The sequence below is a fragment of the Symphalangus syndactylus genome, chromosome 3 (assembly GCF_028878055.3).
Source record: "Symphalangus syndactylus isolate Jambi chromosome 3, NHGRI_mSymSyn1-v2.1_pri, whole genome shotgun sequence".
NCBI lineage: Eukaryota > Metazoa > Chordata > Mammalia > Primates > Hylobatidae > Symphalangus > Symphalangus syndactylus.
In genome coordinates this window covers 103,078,784-103,095,490 of record NC_072425.2, presented here as the reverse complement: position 1 = coordinate 103,095,490, position 16,707 = coordinate 103,078,784, and the positions used below count along the sequence as shown (strand labels likewise).

The window sequence follows — 16,707 nt, the reverse complement described above, 5'->3', positions numbered from 1 at the left end:
CGAAACATCCTTTTGTTATGCTAAGGAAAAGCCAGTATTCGCGTTGATTTAGAAGAGGGATGTTCTGGTTATAGAAAGATGCTGTGTCTCAGAAACACTTAAATACTCTTAAGCTAGAAATAGAAGGGAAAATAATGCTTCCCCGCATCTCCCCTCAAGTGTAGTCCTCCTTTTTTAGCCTAATTTCCTACGAAATGTCTGAATGCCTACAGTTATTTGGCCATCTTCAAAAGTGCAACTTATCCTGACGTCTCAAGGGACGGAAAAGTTACCGAAGTCCAAGGAATGAGTCACTTTGCTCAAATTTGATGAGTAATATCAGGTGTCATGAAACCCAGTTTCGAAGGAGAGGGGAGGGGGCGTCAGATCTGCAGACGGAAGCAGGCCGCTCCGGATTGGATGGCGAGACCTCGATTTTCCTAAAATTGCGTCATTTAGAACCCAATTGGGTCCAGATGTTATGGGCATCGACGAGTTACCGTCTCGGAAACTCTCAATCACGCAAGCGAAAGGAGAGGAGGCGGCTAATTAAATATTGAGCAGAAAGTCGCGTGGGGAGAATGTCACGTGGGTCTGGAGGTTCAAGGAGGCTGGGATAAATACCGCAAGGCACTGAGCAGGCGAAAGAGCGCGCTCGGACCTCCTTCCCGGCCGCAGCCACCGAGAGTGCGGAGCGACCAGCGTGCGCTCGGAGGAACCAGAGGAACCCAGCACCCCTCGGGACTGTCCGTCGCAGTAAGTGCCCGCGCGGTGCTGGCCGCGGCTGCCCGGGTCACCCCGCCCCGCATCTGTCCGAGGTGGCCGCGCTGGGTGCGCCGCTGCGGCGAGGGACAGCGGGGAGACTGGCTTCCCAAACGCCAACGCCCCTCTTTGTCTTCCACCTGCTGAGTTTCCTGGTTTGAAGGTGTGGGTTGGTGGGTTAGGGGGCTGGGGGAGTTGGGATTCAGGGAGAAGAGGGTTGGAGAATCTTGGGGACGCGATTCTCTCGCCTAACGGGTACAGGTGAGACTTTAGTCCTTATGTTTTTGATCTTGGTTCATCCGTTGTGGGGCAGAAAATTCTGTTGCTGTAACTCTTGGATAACCACCCCTAATAGATATATTATTTCTCTCTTTGGTGTCTTCTACTCCTACCCCATCCCAGAAATCCAACATGAAAATCCTCGTGGCCTTGGCAGTCTTTTTTCTTGTCTCCACTCAGCTGTTTGCAGAAGAAATAGGAGCCAATGATGATCTGAATTACTGGTCCGACTGGTCCGACGGCGACCAGATCAAGGTGAGGCCCCTTCCCAGGACGGCCCGCACCCTTCTTCCTGGGCTCGAGAGCTGTCACCTTCCCACGCAACAGCACCCTAGTTAACGTGGCAGGCACCGCGACCGCGACAGGAGGCAGCGGATGCGTACGGAAGGATGGAAAGGAGCACTATTTCTCGGGTTCCTCACGGGATTTTGTGCCCACGATTCAAGTTTCTTCCCGAGGGCTTCACCGTCCGGCCCAGGAACTCCCTGCAGCAGGGATGCCCTCCCGGATGTGCCCGAGATCCTAACAAGACGGGAAATCTCATAAGATTTCATCCCCCAGGAACGGGGATTTCGGGGGCTCAGGTCCAGCTGCACTGCCCTAGCGTCTGGGCACGGGCAGAGGAGGGCGCCTTGGTCGCGGGCAGCAGCGGGCACACGCGCGAGCTGCAGGGGGATTGGAGGGCCGGAGGCTGGAGGGAAGTTAATTTCCTGCCTTCACGTTTGTTTTGCGGACCTGAGGTTGTAGCTTGAAGTTTCCCTTTAGAAACTCATAGGCTACAGGCGCTGGGGAGCGCGCCTCAGGAAAACGGTGAAAGTCGTCTGTAAAGCATTGTCACCCTTCCCCACCGGAGCCCCAGCCCCAGATCCCACACACCTGTGTGCATTTAGGGCAGTGAGGACTCTACAAAGCCGGCACCGAGACAAGACAAAGTCAGGTGGCGGCGCAGCAGATGAGGGAAGGTCCCCGGGCTGGGAGGAGAGAGCGGAAAGTGCTCCAAGCTTGAAGACGCCGAGCCAGCTGCTAACTCGCCCTGGCAGGCTTGCGGGGGGGCGGGACGCGAGTTCCGCGAGGTGGGGCGCAGACAGCGAGCGCCTCAGGAGGGACCCCGCTCAGCCCCAGCGTGGGGAAGGCTGCCTCCCCCCGCCTCGGGGCCGCAGTACAGCGGGAAGAGCTCGGGTTGCTGGGTGCCTCGCTCTGGTTGCCTTACACGCCCTTTGTCCGTGCTTTTGTCCCCCAGGAGGAACTGCCGGAGCCCTTTGAGCATCTTCTGCAGAGAATCGCCCGGAGACCCAAGCCTCAGCAGTTCTTTGGATTAATGGGCAAACGGGATGCTGGTGAGATAGGCGACCGTCCCTAGGTGTCTTGGGCAGCCCGCCCTGTCTGCTCACTCCTTCCTGGAGTACCCCAGGGTCTCTCGCTCTGAATAGAGATTTCCACTCCAAGAGGGGTGTAATTCCCCAGGCGCGACATTGGCCCACGCCGCACTAAGGCATGCACGGGCCCGCGGCGGGGAGGGAAAGATCTGGTTCGCATGCCTCACTGTATTCGAGTGAAGCGCTCCCTTGACTAAAGATCCAAGCTGACAAAGGGAAGGCACGGGCCTCCGGGCGTAGTAGTGCGGATGATCCAAGTGCATGTGGAGCAGGATTTTATAGCATTCCCTGAGGTGAGAGTAGATTTGTCTTGGGATAGAAATATTGTTTGCTTGAATTCATCGCACGGTCAGTGGAACGTGTAGTTAATGACAATTCGTCTCTTGTCAGATTCCTCAATTGAAAAACAAGTGGCCCTGTTAAAGGCTCTTTATGGTAAACATTCCTATAAATCTTTATTTTACTATTGTGAAAGCACATGCAGGAAAGTGAAATAAAATCTTTTATGGGCTGAAATACAAGATCCGGATCATGCCTGTTTAATAAAGAGATGGATTTGCGCACTCTCGGTCTCTCTCTCTCTCTGTCACTCTCTCTCTCTGTCACTCTCTCTCTCTCTGTGTCACTCTCTCTCTCTCTGTCACTCTCTCTCTGTCTCAGTCTCTCCCTCTCTCTTTCTCTCTCTCTCTCAGTGGGTGGCCAGCCTTGAAGGTGGGATATGTTACAGTCTTGTAGTTAATAAGAGGCCTCAGAAGTCTCGTAGTCCTAGGTTTGAATCCCATAGAAGGCACTTAATAAAAATTCCATTTGTTTAAATATTTAGTTTTTATGATTAATAATTTGTTTAGCATTTATGGTTCTGCTTTATTCCTCAGGATAATATATAGATAGAAAATGTTACATATTTTGAGAATCAAATTATTTTATAAAAGATATAATGTAGCATCTTTAAAAACAAATCTATATGTGTTTGCTAATTTTATCTTTCTTCTAGGACATGGCCAGATTTCTCACAAAAGTAAGTTCAAAATTATTTTGACATTTATCAAATTTAAATGTAAAATTATATTGAATTTCACTTTATTTATCTTACCTTATTTTCTGTCATGACTCTAGGGCTTAATATGTTTAATGAAGACAATATAAGAATGGGGGAGATTAATATTATATCCAGAATATGGTTATTTAGACGTATTGTACTTAGCAAAGAGATGCATTATATTAAAAAAGAAAAAAATGTCTTTTAAGTCCCTTAAGTTGTTAGTTTTAGATAAGAATTTCAATCCTAGGATTAGAAATCTACCATACAGACTTCTTCCCACCCACCCACCCCCAAGCTTACTTTCACTGTAAACCAACCAACCAACAAACAAACAAACAAACACGAAACCCCCACAAGCATTTATAGGCATCTCCTAACTCATTTTAGTATGCTTGGTCCAATAATGATGTCATTTATTAGGGTCATCCAGCAGCTAATTAAATGGAATGAGTGAATGAATATGAGTAGAGAATCCATACTAAAAATGAAGATGGGTAGAGATGCAGTTTTTTAATCCCCTAATTGAATGGGAAAACTCGATCAGTAAAACATTTCTTAGGGCAGCAAAGATGGCAAAATTGTGGTACATGAAAGTCATTAGATTTGTTTCTCAGTTAATGGAACCAGAGTTGACAAGAAGTGGCAAGGGTCTATCTTGATCATATTGTCCACTCATGTACCCTGTCGTGGATTTGGTTCACTGGGTGGCAGAGCAGGCCACATTAACATAGCAGCTGTTCTCAACTATTAAAATAAAAACCAAGAGAAATTCTCTCACTAGCATTAAAATAGTAACCTTTCCAAAGAGTTCATCTTTGAAAAATAAATAAATGGTATTCATATTTACTTTCTAAGGATTTGACTTTGAAGGGAATTATATATAAAAATTCTATGTAATTAAAAAATGTACTCTGTTCATGTGAAAACTAATACACTTTTCTGAAAGGAGTATCTTTTAATATCCAATAAAATAAAAACAGTGACCTTTTAGAAGATTATAATCATCAAGGAAAGGAATCTGATTTAATTAAGGTCCACTTGCTGAGAAGTACAACTTATTAATAACACAAGGAAATACGCTTGGATATTTCACTCTCACAGAAATGTGAAATTGACTTCCTAAAAAATCAAAGCTAGCTCAAATAACAACATTTTATATAAAATATTTTAGACCCTTACATAACAGATAAAATATATGAATAAAGAGTGCTTGCTAACATTAAATATAGAATTAAGAAAAGTGCTTTCATTGTATTGTTTTAGTGTAGTTTATAAAACTTTGAAGGAATCTTTATTTCTTCAGTCTCACCAAAAGTTGAAGTAGATAGATATTTATTATACAGACATATATTCAGAAGCTTGCTTTGTTCTAGTAATAATAGTTTGTTTCCTCAAAGATATACATATTAAAATGCCCCTAAATGTATTTTTCCAGGACATAAAACAGATTCCTTTGTTGGACTAATGGGCAAAAGAGCTTTAAATTCTGGTATGTATGAAATTATGACTGAAAATAGTATCTCAAATCTATTTCTATTTTTTTCTAAGGCATAGTTTTAAAATATTAAAAAGGAGTAGTAGATATAAAAATGAGTATTATGGTGAAAAAACTTAACTGTTGTACTTGTAACCACAAATGGATTTATAGCTGGTTAAGCTAATATTACCACAGTATCTGTCTATTTCTCTCCAATCACCATTCTTCCCAGTGTCTGCCCCATTTAATCATTACCAACCTGAATCTTTGGGTTAGTACTATATTCTTTCCTGTAGATCTGTTAAATAAGCCTTGTTTAACCTTACTGAACCAAGGGGGAGTGGGGAGTGCAGGGAAGAATGAGGCTGATTTTCACTTGTTATCAAAGTAATTTGAAAGTTTTACAAGACATTACATCTGGCGATCTTCCAACACAAAAATAAATTCACAAAACAAATTCTTTATACAAATTAATCACTTTTTATGAAGTTGTAGAGATTCAAAATCTAAACATCCTGATGGATGTTGGAGAGGACAAAAGTGATATGGTTTATTTCAGTACTTTCAAAAAGGAACACAATTAAATATCCTTGAGTGTTATAAATTGGTTCTGGCTATAAACTCCTTAGAGAGAAAGGATACCACAATTCTCATTTTAATTCTGAACAACTTTTTCATATGATATAAACCCTGCAAGTTTCCTTCTCTTCAGTTTCCATCTTCTTTGTAAATACCATATATATATATATATATATATATATATATATATATATATAATCTGAAAACCATTATTAGTTAACTCATTCATCACACTGATTTCAAGGTAAATAACCCCTAGATCATTTTAATAGAAGCTCACTTTTTGTTAAGACCTTATAGCTCTTACCTCTAGTGCTTCTTGGAAAAGCTATTCGAATTCTATTTTGCCTTCAGTGAAAATAGAATTAAAATACTAAATATGTTATTAATTAGAAGGTAATCAGCAGCTGTCTTACCCATTTAGAATATTTCTAGTTTCTAGACAATCTATAAGATGTGCTGGCTTAATCGTTAATTATCTGGATCCTAGGAAAAATACCCTAGTGTTTTTTAATGGAGATTTTTTTCTTTATTGTGAAATGTAAGACTTGGGTACATTAAATAAAACCACTTTCTGTGGGGCAAAAATCAAAACCCGCAATATAAAAAAAAACGTTAACATAATCTGGGCTACAGCAGAAGCCAGAGAATATATTCATATAATTGAAAAGTTCTAAGTGTTTCATAATTGACCTTTTATACAAACTTTCCAATAAATCTGGAATTTGAAGTTCTTGGTGTTGAAGTCCACAGGACAAGCTATCCTAGTGTTTTTATTGGGTCCCCACTTTCTATTTAGACACTACCTTTGCATTTTCTCACCAGTCATTTTGGGCTGCCGAAGTGTAAGTGAAGCATAAGAAATTATCAATGTGCCTTAATGAAAAACTTGTAATTGTTTTATTAATATGTATTATCTTCCCACTTTTAGAAATGAAGTATAAATTTAAACCACAATGGCTTTTATTTGTATCAATACATACTAGTCCTCACTTAACTGTGGTTTTTCTTGATAATCATATTAGTCATCAACTTTCCATTTCCGGAATTGATATAGGTTTCAGAACATGCTTAACTTTGCAAATGTAGATATTGTACAAGTTAGAACAGATTAAATACAATTAAATGTACTTAAAATAATAACATAAGTAGTGATAAATAGAATCATTGTAATGAATCAGGATCAATTTATAACTAAATCTTTGTTCCTCCATTTTAGTTAAGAAAATATAAATAGGTGAAAAATGGGCAAAAATGTGATATGATCCACAGTCAATCAGGGATCTTTTTATATACCTCATGGAGGCAAGGTTATCATAGCCTTAATCTACAGCCCTCTGATCTTTACCCACTCATGGTCAGGGACCCCTTTGACAATCTGATAAATCTAGATAGATGCCCTTTCCCACAGAAACCCTCATCAGCTCATACACTCAAAAATTTATATCAGGCTTCAGAGGGTTCAAAGACCCTCTGAAGCAGGTAAGAAACTCTGTTTCCATGTAAGAGGACATTATGTTCCAGCTAAATCACTGTCTGTCTTTAGTTGGTTTACATTAGCTTTCATCTAATTTCTCTGAGGAATAGAGTCATGTTACCTAAAGCTTGTCAGAGACTGAACTTGGGCTATTCATCCTGTTCCTAATATAATCAGACCGAATGAGAAATAAACTATTTCCTTCCCTCAAGCCCGTCCAGTGTTGGCTCAGACTGTTCTGCCTCACAAGTGCATACTTAATTGATGTAAAATATGCAGCTTATTGTTAACCACACTTAAAGGATAGTTGGGTGTTTAAGACCAGTATTAAAGAGGGAAGTGATAACACTGATGCCTTTACCTGCCTTCTCTGTCAGCAAATCTTCTCACTGAGGAAACTGTTTAGAGTAGCACCTGTTGTTCCTACAGATCCTTCACAGATCTTTCCACTGTTTCTGTTTACATTCAGTATTTTATACAGGCCATACTAAATTTCAAAAAGCATAGTAGTTCCACTATACCATACATCTAAGTCTATAAGGTATTAGTTAAGGATGAAAAATATCCCAAAATACTTTTACGGCAACGGTCTGATTTTTACCCCTTTGTGGTTACAGATCCCTTTGAAATTATATGCAATATAATATAATATACGATTTTGGCATTTTTTGTCCAGATAATCAATGTATTTAAATTACTTGCTAGCTATATGTTAAATACCTTTGGAAGCAATAATTAATCCTTCACAGGCCATTAAAGTTAAACAGTATGGTATTTAGATGGCTCAACTGACTTACCTATGGTAAATGGGCTGTTTTTAGTCTTGAGGGCAATCCATCACTGGGAGGTAACCACAAGGTAGGAAGAGACCCCTACACAATTAGATGCCCCTTGAGCAGGGATCAGCAAACTTTTCCTGAAAAGAAACAGATTATAAATATTTTAGGCTTTGTGAGCCATATAATCTCTGTTGCAACTACCCAAATCTGTTATTTTAGGCCAAAGCAGCCATAGACCATATGTAAATGAATGAGTGTGTCTGTATTCCTATAAACCTAGTTACAAGAACAAATGGTATTCTAGATTTGGCCCATGGTCTCTGCTAGAATAAAAGTCCCACATTTTCTTTTTATCCTACTAGTATTCCTGGTTATTTTAGGCATTGTCCTTTCTATAATTCGCTGTGGGTATCTGCTACTACTTGAGAAAGCTGCTGAGAATCAACACTGCAATATATTGTGGAAATATGCTTTGGGTGCACCAAGTGTATGATGAATGATGAATGAAACCGAGTTCTGTGGTTAGATCATTTCCAATCAGGATAGAGACTGAGGCAGGATTGGAAGATGTGCAGATAACATTTTTAGAAATACTTTCTACAGAGGGAAAATGTCATTATGAGTTTAAAATAAATTACTATATGCCCTGAACTTTAGTTGTGTAACTCCCTCAGTGAATTCACTTAAAAAACACTTTATCTCTTCTTTGTTTTCAGTGGCTTATGAAAGGAGTGCAATGCAGAATTATGAAAGAAGACGTTAATAAACTACCTAACTATATTTATTCAGCTTCATTTGTGACAATGGGCAATGAGAGGTAAATTAAGACATGCACTATGAGGAATAATAATTTATTTAATAACAGTTGTTTGGGGTTGAAAATGCAAAAAGTGTTTATTTTTCATATTGTGCCAATACGTATTGTAAACATGTGTTTTAATTCCAATATGATGACTCCATTAAAATAGAAATAAGTGGTTATTTCTCAACAAAGCACAGTGTTAAATGAAATTGTAAAACCTGTCAATGATACAGTCCCTAAAGAAAAAAAATCATCGCTTTGAAGCAGTCATGTCAGCTACTGCGGAAAGGGAAGGAAATTCCTGACAGTCTTGTGCTTTTCCTATTTGCTTTCATGGTGAAAATGTACTGAGATTTTGGTATTACACTATATTTGTATCTCTGAAGCATGTTTCATGTTTTGTGACTATATAGAGACGTTTTTAAAAGTTTTAATGTGATTCTAATGTCTTCATTTCATTGTATGATGTGTTGTGATAGCTAACATTTTAAATAAAAGAAAAAATATCTTCAAGATTTTTGTCACATTCTTTTATTAACATTTATGTCCAATTAGCAATCTTTCCTTTAATAGGTGAAATAGGTTCAAAGCGGTTTTGTCTAAAATGCAACTTCTCTCTCTGTCATGCACTTTTTTTGCTAAATCATTTGTCATGAGATCATTTATGAAGAACACAATTGCAATTTGCGTTCCAAAGAGTAAATGCTAAGTTATGGTTTCATATGCTTTTAATTCCTTTTTACAAATACAATAATAATCTATTTCAAAGATATATTTCGCTGATTATTCTCTTGTTGAGTAAAACATCGGCTCACTACCATTTCAGCCCTGCTCAGAGCCCAGGTATAAATGCATCAGTGCCTGAGTCTCACTAGAATTAAGATAGCAAATCAAATTCTCACAAAGATTGTCGGAAGATGATACAGAAAGATGAGATGTTGATAATAGGGCAACAAAATAAGCAAAAATAAGAACTCCTTTCCAGCATTTCTAAGAAGTGCCTGTGAATTGCTAATACCTATAACACTCTCTCTGTCTGACAGAAGCACGTGCATCAGGAATAAATACCAAGCATTGAGAGGGAGGCTTGTGCATTTTGATTGATAAGTGTCCTTGGAATCATTTTCTGATTGCATAGAGCATGTGAAGTATTGACGAGTGGTGAAACAATGCAGACAAGCACTGTTCAGTGAAGTAAAAAAAATGAATTTAGCCTGGACTGGTGACTGTTGGTGGGCAATAAAACCATTTGTAGGAGAGAAGAGCGGAAGCATATTTTAACATTTATATTTTCAATTAAATGTTTTCTTAAAAAACTCCAACTCATATTCCTTAGTACACAATACATCTAAATATGAAAAATTATATAATGGTAAGCAAAATGGAGAAAACCAGAGTCATCCCCTAGAGCCCCACTCCCCAACAGCAATGTTTAACATTCCATTGAATAATAAGAATCATTAGCTAAAATTATATACATACTTAATCACTCAATGACAAAAATATTATCATTATTATCATTTTACAGATGGGGTTATGAAGCTTAACAAAATGCTGGGGTCAGAGATTATAATATAATAGGAGTCAGGATTGGAAATAAACTGAGGGGGAAATAGAGCAAATAACTATTTAACAATGAAATTGATTAAGCAAAGGTGTACTAAAACAACAGAATATTATACAGTCATTTAAAGCGGCATCATGGTGTATTTAATAATGTGGAACATATATTGTATGTTGTTAGACATAAAGCAGTATTTGTTATATATATATATTTACATATATATATATAGTTTTTCTGCATAGCTGTTGTAACAAGAGGAACAATTTTAGTGGATAATCACATGGGACCCAATGTCATACTACTCAGGTTTGAATCTTGGCTCTATCACGTTATGAATGGCCTTGTAAAGATGGGCGAGTCCCTCAACTTTTCTTTGCCTTATTTTCCTCATCAGTAAAATTAGAATAACACTAGTACTCACTGCATGGCATTCAGCTGAGGGTTGAGTGAAATGATGCATGTAATGCTTTGGACACACTCTCACACACAGCGAGCATTCAGTGAATGTTACCTGTTCCCATTTTAAGCTACTGTTCAAAATGCCAGTGTGAAAATTAGTTCTATATTTTAGCCATAAAAAATTTTTATAGGCACTAGACACATTGAACAAGCAACAGCATGGGGAGGTATTTAAATCTTTGCCTCACAGATTAAATCCAGGCTATATCACAAATTTGCAGTGCTTTGTGCTGTTCATTGCTGCACTAAATAGTCCCCATGGCTCCTTCCCACTGTGAAATTCTATAAATCTCTGTGGTATGATCCCACAGTGCTGCATAAAGACATGCATTGGCGGAACTTCACTCATGCCTGCTTTCCCTTTAGGCCCAGAAACCCAGCGGCAACACAAATAGGAAAAGGGACAGAAACTTCAGTTTAAGTTTCTGCTCAAAACATTTATTATTACTTTGTCTTTGTGCCATATTTCCTTTAAAGTAAGTTTTCTTCACCTATATTCTTTCTTATTTTATTCTGTTATGCAACAGCAAAAAGACCAAACTATATAAAGTTACCTGTATACATTATTGCTTTGGTTTTTGCTTGTTTTGTTTTTGTTTCTGTATTGGTCAGGGCCCAGGGCAAAAATAAATTATTTTCAAGCTAATTTGAGAAGGGGTTAATAAAGGGAGTAGTTACAAAGTTATGGGCAGCATGTAGAGAAGCTAGTAATGGTATATGGTTCTCCATGCTATGTCCTTGGGAGCAACAGCTACCCCTATGCCAGAAGGATCAACGTGAAGAAATGAGTGTCCCTGTATGCAAAAGGCTGCTTGATGGCAGCTGCCTTCAGTAAAAGACTGGAGCCAAAACAAGGTGTTCAAGTATGGGTAGGAGGAGGAGAGTGGGGTGACCAGGTAATAAATATCCCATCCTCATTGCCACCCAGCTGTCTGATCTCCTGTCAGTACCTCCCACTGGGCAAACCCAACTGGAAAACAGAAGAGTAGGAGCCCTTGAATGCTGTCTACACAGGTAAGCAGCACATATAGGGCTCTTGAGCATGTGGAGAAAGCTGGCAGGTGCATTGGTGGGGTGGGGCAGGGGAGGAAGAAGGAAGATATCCAACACATGTGTGCTCTATTATCTTGAATCAAAGGGAAATTAATAAGCAGAAATCCAAATAAAGGAAAGTATACAGTAACAATAAAAGTCCTTCTCTACATCCCCAGGGATATAGTTTCACATGGATCCATCCAAACAGACAAAAATAAGAGTATCTGGTCTCAATTTGAGCACGTGCTGAAATCTCTCCTTCTAACATGAAATCATTATGAATGATTTTTAAAGGCATATTTTTAAGGAAGTTAATACACATGTTGGGATTTGTGCAAAACACGGGTAAGATTTTTATTAGATCAGAAATTTTGTAAATCCCCCAAAAAGAAGCAGAAGGGAAGCCACAATAGTAAGCCATAGCCCTAGCAGGAAATTGCAGAGGCTACAGTGGAAGGTGCCAACCGCAGAATAAGGAATTGACCACTACAGACAACAGACTTGCTAGCAATACTGGATGAGTATTGCAGCCATGAGATAAGGGGACAAAATATTCAAAATTCTTAAGGAAAACAGTATTTAACCAAACTATCATTTAACAGTGAGGATGAATTTGTGGAAGAAGGAAAGCCAACTAAAAGCTGTTAGCTTACGCCTTATTAAAACCATTGCAACATGAGAATAGCTCAAAATAGCTATTTCCGCTGAAGAGCAGAAAGCCTAAGGAATTTATATGTTAGATTAGCCGGGTGCAGCAGCTCATGCCTATAATCCCAGTGCTTTGAGAGGCTGAGATGGGAGGATTGCTTGAGGCCAAGAGTTTAAGACCAGCCTGGTCTTAGAAAAGCAAGACCTCATTTCTACAAAAATATAAATGAAACATTAGCTGGGCATGGTGGCACACGCCTGTAGTTCTAGCTATTCAGGGAGTGAGGTGGGAGGATCATTTGAGCCCAGGAGTCTGAGGTTAAGGTGAGCTATGGTTGTGCTACCATACTTGAGCCTGGGCAACAGAGCAAGACCCTGTTTCTGAAAACAAATGAACAACAACAACAAAACATAAGAATTTACATGTTAGGTTGATGAAGGTCAGTCAATATTTCACTATATCCTGAAAATTGTCCACTGTTCCAATTCAGAGAAGGTATGGGGCTGTATTAATAATGAGACAGGATTCAGGTCCTGCAAGACTGAAGCTTAGGTTCTAGCAGCCGTTATCCAATTTGGGTCTGAAAGGAAAAGTGAGGAGAAAGAGGCATGGGCCCAGATCTTACTGGGGTCAGTGGAATAAATTCAGTCATTCACCTTCTTTCACTAATTAAGGGCATTTTCACACATATAAGACCTCAGAAACTTTACACCCACCTTCTTTGAAAAAATTACTAAGGACATATTTCAGCAAGAAGAAAACTAAATCTGGGAGGAAATAATTATAAGAAATATGGTGAGCAAAGTAATCATTTAAAAAATATTGCCAAATTGAAGAGTTATGTATGTGTGTGTTAAATAAACAATCTAGAAATAAAATCTGATAAGATGTCAACATGGGAGTTAGCTGGGGGAGAAGGAAGGACAGTATAAAAGGAAATGAATACATGCTAAATTTATTGTGTTATTGAGGAGGCTAGGACATAATCCAGACTTTTTCTCAAAGAATGTGCAAGTTTCTGTGTGTGAGTTAAAAATATACACAGGCTAAAACTAAAACAATAGATGAATAAGTAACTATCAAAACAGAAGAAGGAAAATGTTGCAAAGCACAATCTAATCAACAGAAGGAAAGAAAGCTTTTTAAAAATCTTTGTTAAAAAACTAACTAGGCCAGGCTTGGTGGCTCACACCTGTAATCCCAGCACTTTGGGAGGCCGAGGTGGGCAGATCACCTGAGAGGTCAGGAGTTCGAGACCAGCCTGGCCAACATGGTGAAACCCATCTGTACTAAAAATACAAAATTAGCCAGGTGTGGTGGTGGACGCCTGTAATTCTAGCTACTTGGGAGGCTAAGGCAGGAGAATTGCTTGAACCTGGAGGGCAGAGGTTGCAGTGAGCCGAGATTGCGCCATTGCACTCTAGCCTGGGCAAAAAGAGCAAAACTCCGTCTCAAAAAACCAAACAAACAAACAAACCTAACTAAACATTTATATTTCCATAAATATGAGTAGCTTTATTAGACCTATTAAAAGACAGAGATGTCAGGTTGCTAAAAAGATAAAAAATGTAGCTATTTATTATTTACCAAAAGACAAACCTGAAAAAAAATAGAAAAATGTTAAAAAATAAAGTGATATTTTAAAAATCTGCCAAATACTAACATAATGATTATATGGCAATTTTACTGTCATACAAGTCAATAAAAAATTTTCCTGGTAAAAATTCCAGGAAATAAAAAATGATTATTAATATTGATAAAAGGAATAATCTACTAAGAACACATAACAGCATCGAACCTTTATAAATATGAGGTATAGTCAAAATATATAAAGCAGGCTGAGCACAGTGGCTCACACCTGTAAACCCTGCACTTTGGGAAGCCAGGGAAAAAGGGCTGCCTGAGTCCAGGAGTTTGAGACTAGCCCAGGAAATATAGCAAGGTCTCATCTTTACCAAAAAGATTTTTTAAAATTGTGTGTGTGTGTATATATATATATATATATATATATATCTTACTGGTAATTGTGAAGAATGCTGATATGAACATAGGAATGCAGGTATCTCTTCAATGTACTGATTTCATTTTTTAAAATATATATATACCATGGCTGGGCGCGGTGGCTCAAGCCTGTAATCCCAGCACTTTGGGAGGCCGAGGCGGGCGGATCACGAGGTCAGGAGATCGAGACCATCCTGGCTAACACGGTGAAACCCCGTCTCTACTAAAAATACAAAAAATTAGCCGGGCGTGTTGGCGGGCGCCTGTAGTCCCAGCTACTAGGGAGGCTGAGGCAGGAGAATGGCGTGAACCCAGGAGGCGGAGCTTGCAGTGAGCCAAGATTGCGTCACTGCACTCCAGCCTAGGGGACAGAGCAAGACTCCGTCTCGGAAAAAAAAAAAAAAAATATATATATATATATATATATATACACCCAGAAGTGGGATTGCTGGATCATATAGTAGTTCTGTTTTTACATTTTTGAGGAATCTCCAAATTGTTTTCCATAAGTTGTACTAATCTACATTCCCACCAATAGTGTACAAAGTTTCCCTTTTCTCCACATCCTTGCAACACTTGTATTTTGTCTTTTAGATAATAGCCATTCTAAGAAGTGTGTATATATATATGCCAATCAAAATATTTTAAAGTATTAAAAATATGTAAATAATAGCTATGAAAAATGTCACACTTTTTCAGTCAAAAAGTAAGCAAGTGCAAGAGAAATTAAATAGACATATAGAGAATTAAGACAAATAGACATATGCAATCAAGAATCTTCATCCCTAATGAACCCCAAAAATCCTCAAAAAATACTAGCAAGCCAAATTCCACAGCACATTAAAGGAATCATAAACCATGATTAAGTGGCATTTATCTCTGGGTTGCAAAGATGGTTAAACATATGCAAATCAGTTGATGTAATTTAATAGAATGAAGGATAAAAATCATATGATTATTTCAATAGATGCAGAAAAAGCATTTGACAAATTCAAAATCCTTTTATGATTAAAACTTTCAACAACTACATAAAGAATATACTAATATTCTTTTTGTTATGTTTCTCAACATGATAAAGGCCACACATTACAAGCTTACAGTTAACATTACACTCCACAGTAAAAAGTTGAAAGCTTTCCAAGATTAGTAACAAAGCAAGGATGCCTACTCTTTCTACTCCTATTCAATATAGTACTGGAAGTCCTAACCAAAGCAATTAAAGAAATAACAAGCATCCAAACTGAAAAGAAAGCAGTAAACTTTTCCCTTTTTGCCAATGACATGACCTTATACATAGAAAACTATAAAGATTTCACCAGAAAAACTCTTGGAGCCAATCAATTCTGTAAAGTTGTATAATACAAGATCAGCTATAAAATCAACAGCATTTCTGTACACTAACCACAAACTATCCAAAAAAGAAATCAAGAAAATAATATATATCATAGCATTTTAAAAATACATAAAATATTTAGGAATAAATTTGACCAAGGAGTTTCTACATTGAAAACTACAAAATATTGATGAAATAAATTGAAGATGAAAAGAATAAATGGAAAAATATCTTATTTTCATGGATTAGAAGAATTAATACCATAAAAATGCCTGTACTACTCAAAGTGATCCACAGATTTAATGAAATTCCTATTAAAATTCCAATGAGGTTTTTACAGAAAGTTTTTTTAATTCTAAAATTTTTATGGCACCACAAAAATCATGAATATCCGAAGCATCTTGACCAAAAAGAACAAAACTGAAGGCATCACACTACCTGACTTCAAAATATACTACGAAGGCATAATAATCAAAACATCCCAGTACTGGCATAAAAACAGATATATAGACCAATGGAACAGAATAGAGGGTCCAGAAGAAATCCACACATTTACAGTCAAATGACCTTCAACAAAGGCAGCAAGAACACACAATGGGGAATGGACAGTCTCTTCAATACGTGGTTTTGGGAAAACTGAATATACACACGCAAAAGAATGAAATTAGACTGGTTTCTTGCACCACCTGTAAAACTCAACTGAAAATAGATTACTTACTTAATTGTAAGGCCTGAAACTATAAAACTACTAAAAGAAACCATAGGGGAAAAGCTTCTTTACATAGGTCTGGGAAATTACTTTTTGGATATGACTTCCACAGCTCAGGCAACAAAATAAAAAATGGGCAAATGGGATTATATCAAACTGAAAAGCTTCTGCACAGCAAAGAAAACAAAAGTGAAGAGACAGCCAACAAAAGGGGAGAAAATATTTGCAAATCATACATCTGATAAGGGGTTGATATTCAAAAAATATAAGGAACACAAACAACCTTATAGCAAGAAAATGAATAACCCAATTTTTAAATGAGCAACAGATGAGAACAGACATTTCTTAAAAGAAAACATACAAATGGACAACAGACATATGAAAAAATCCTTAACATCCCTAATC

The 16,707-nt window shown here is 38.2% G+C and overlaps 1 protein-coding gene across 4 annotated transcripts; it reads left to right on the top strand.

Annotated features, from left to right (window-relative positions):
• The first annotated feature begins 469 nt into the window (after window positions 1–469).
• Window positions 470–9,065, top strand: TAC1 (tachykinin precursor 1). Of its 4 annotated transcripts, XM_055269972.2 has the most exons (7): window positions 475–735; window positions 1,144–1,275; window positions 2,261–2,357; window positions 2,787–2,831; window positions 3,391–3,414; window positions 4,874–4,927; window positions 8,467–9,065. In XM_055269972.2, exons 2-7 carry the CDS (start codon window positions 1,153–1,155, stop codon window positions 8,511–8,513), a joined length of 390 nt encoding a protein of 129 aa, XP_055125947.1. In that variant the 5' UTR covers window positions 475–735; window positions 1,144–1,152; the 3' UTR covers window positions 8,514–9,065. The 4 variants fall into 4 exon arrangements, with proteins under 4 accessions (XP_055125952.1, XP_055125951.1, XP_055125949.1 ...); XM_055269976.2 differs by lacking the exon at window positions 4,874–4,927 and having other exon boundaries at window positions 472–735; XM_055269974.2 differs by lacking the exon at window positions 2,787–2,831 and having other exon boundaries at window positions 473–735.
• The last annotated feature ends 7,642 nt before the right edge of the window (window positions 9,066–16,707 follow it).

Excerpts from the sequence above, each read along its gene's own strand:
- TAC1 (XM_055269972.2), top strand. The coding sequence starts at position 1,153 with ATGAAAATCCTCGTGGCCTTGGCAGTCTTTTTTCTTGTCTCCACTCAG. Across the intron at positions 1,276-2,260 it reads CCGACGGCGACCAGATCAAG|GAGGAACTGCCGGAGCCCTT; the intron begins GTGAGGCCCCTT and ends TTTGTCCCCCAG. Across the intron at positions 2,358-2,786 it reads AATGGGCAAACGGGATGCTG|ATTCCTCAATTGAAAAACAA; the intron begins GTGAGATAGGCG and ends GTCTCTTGTCAG.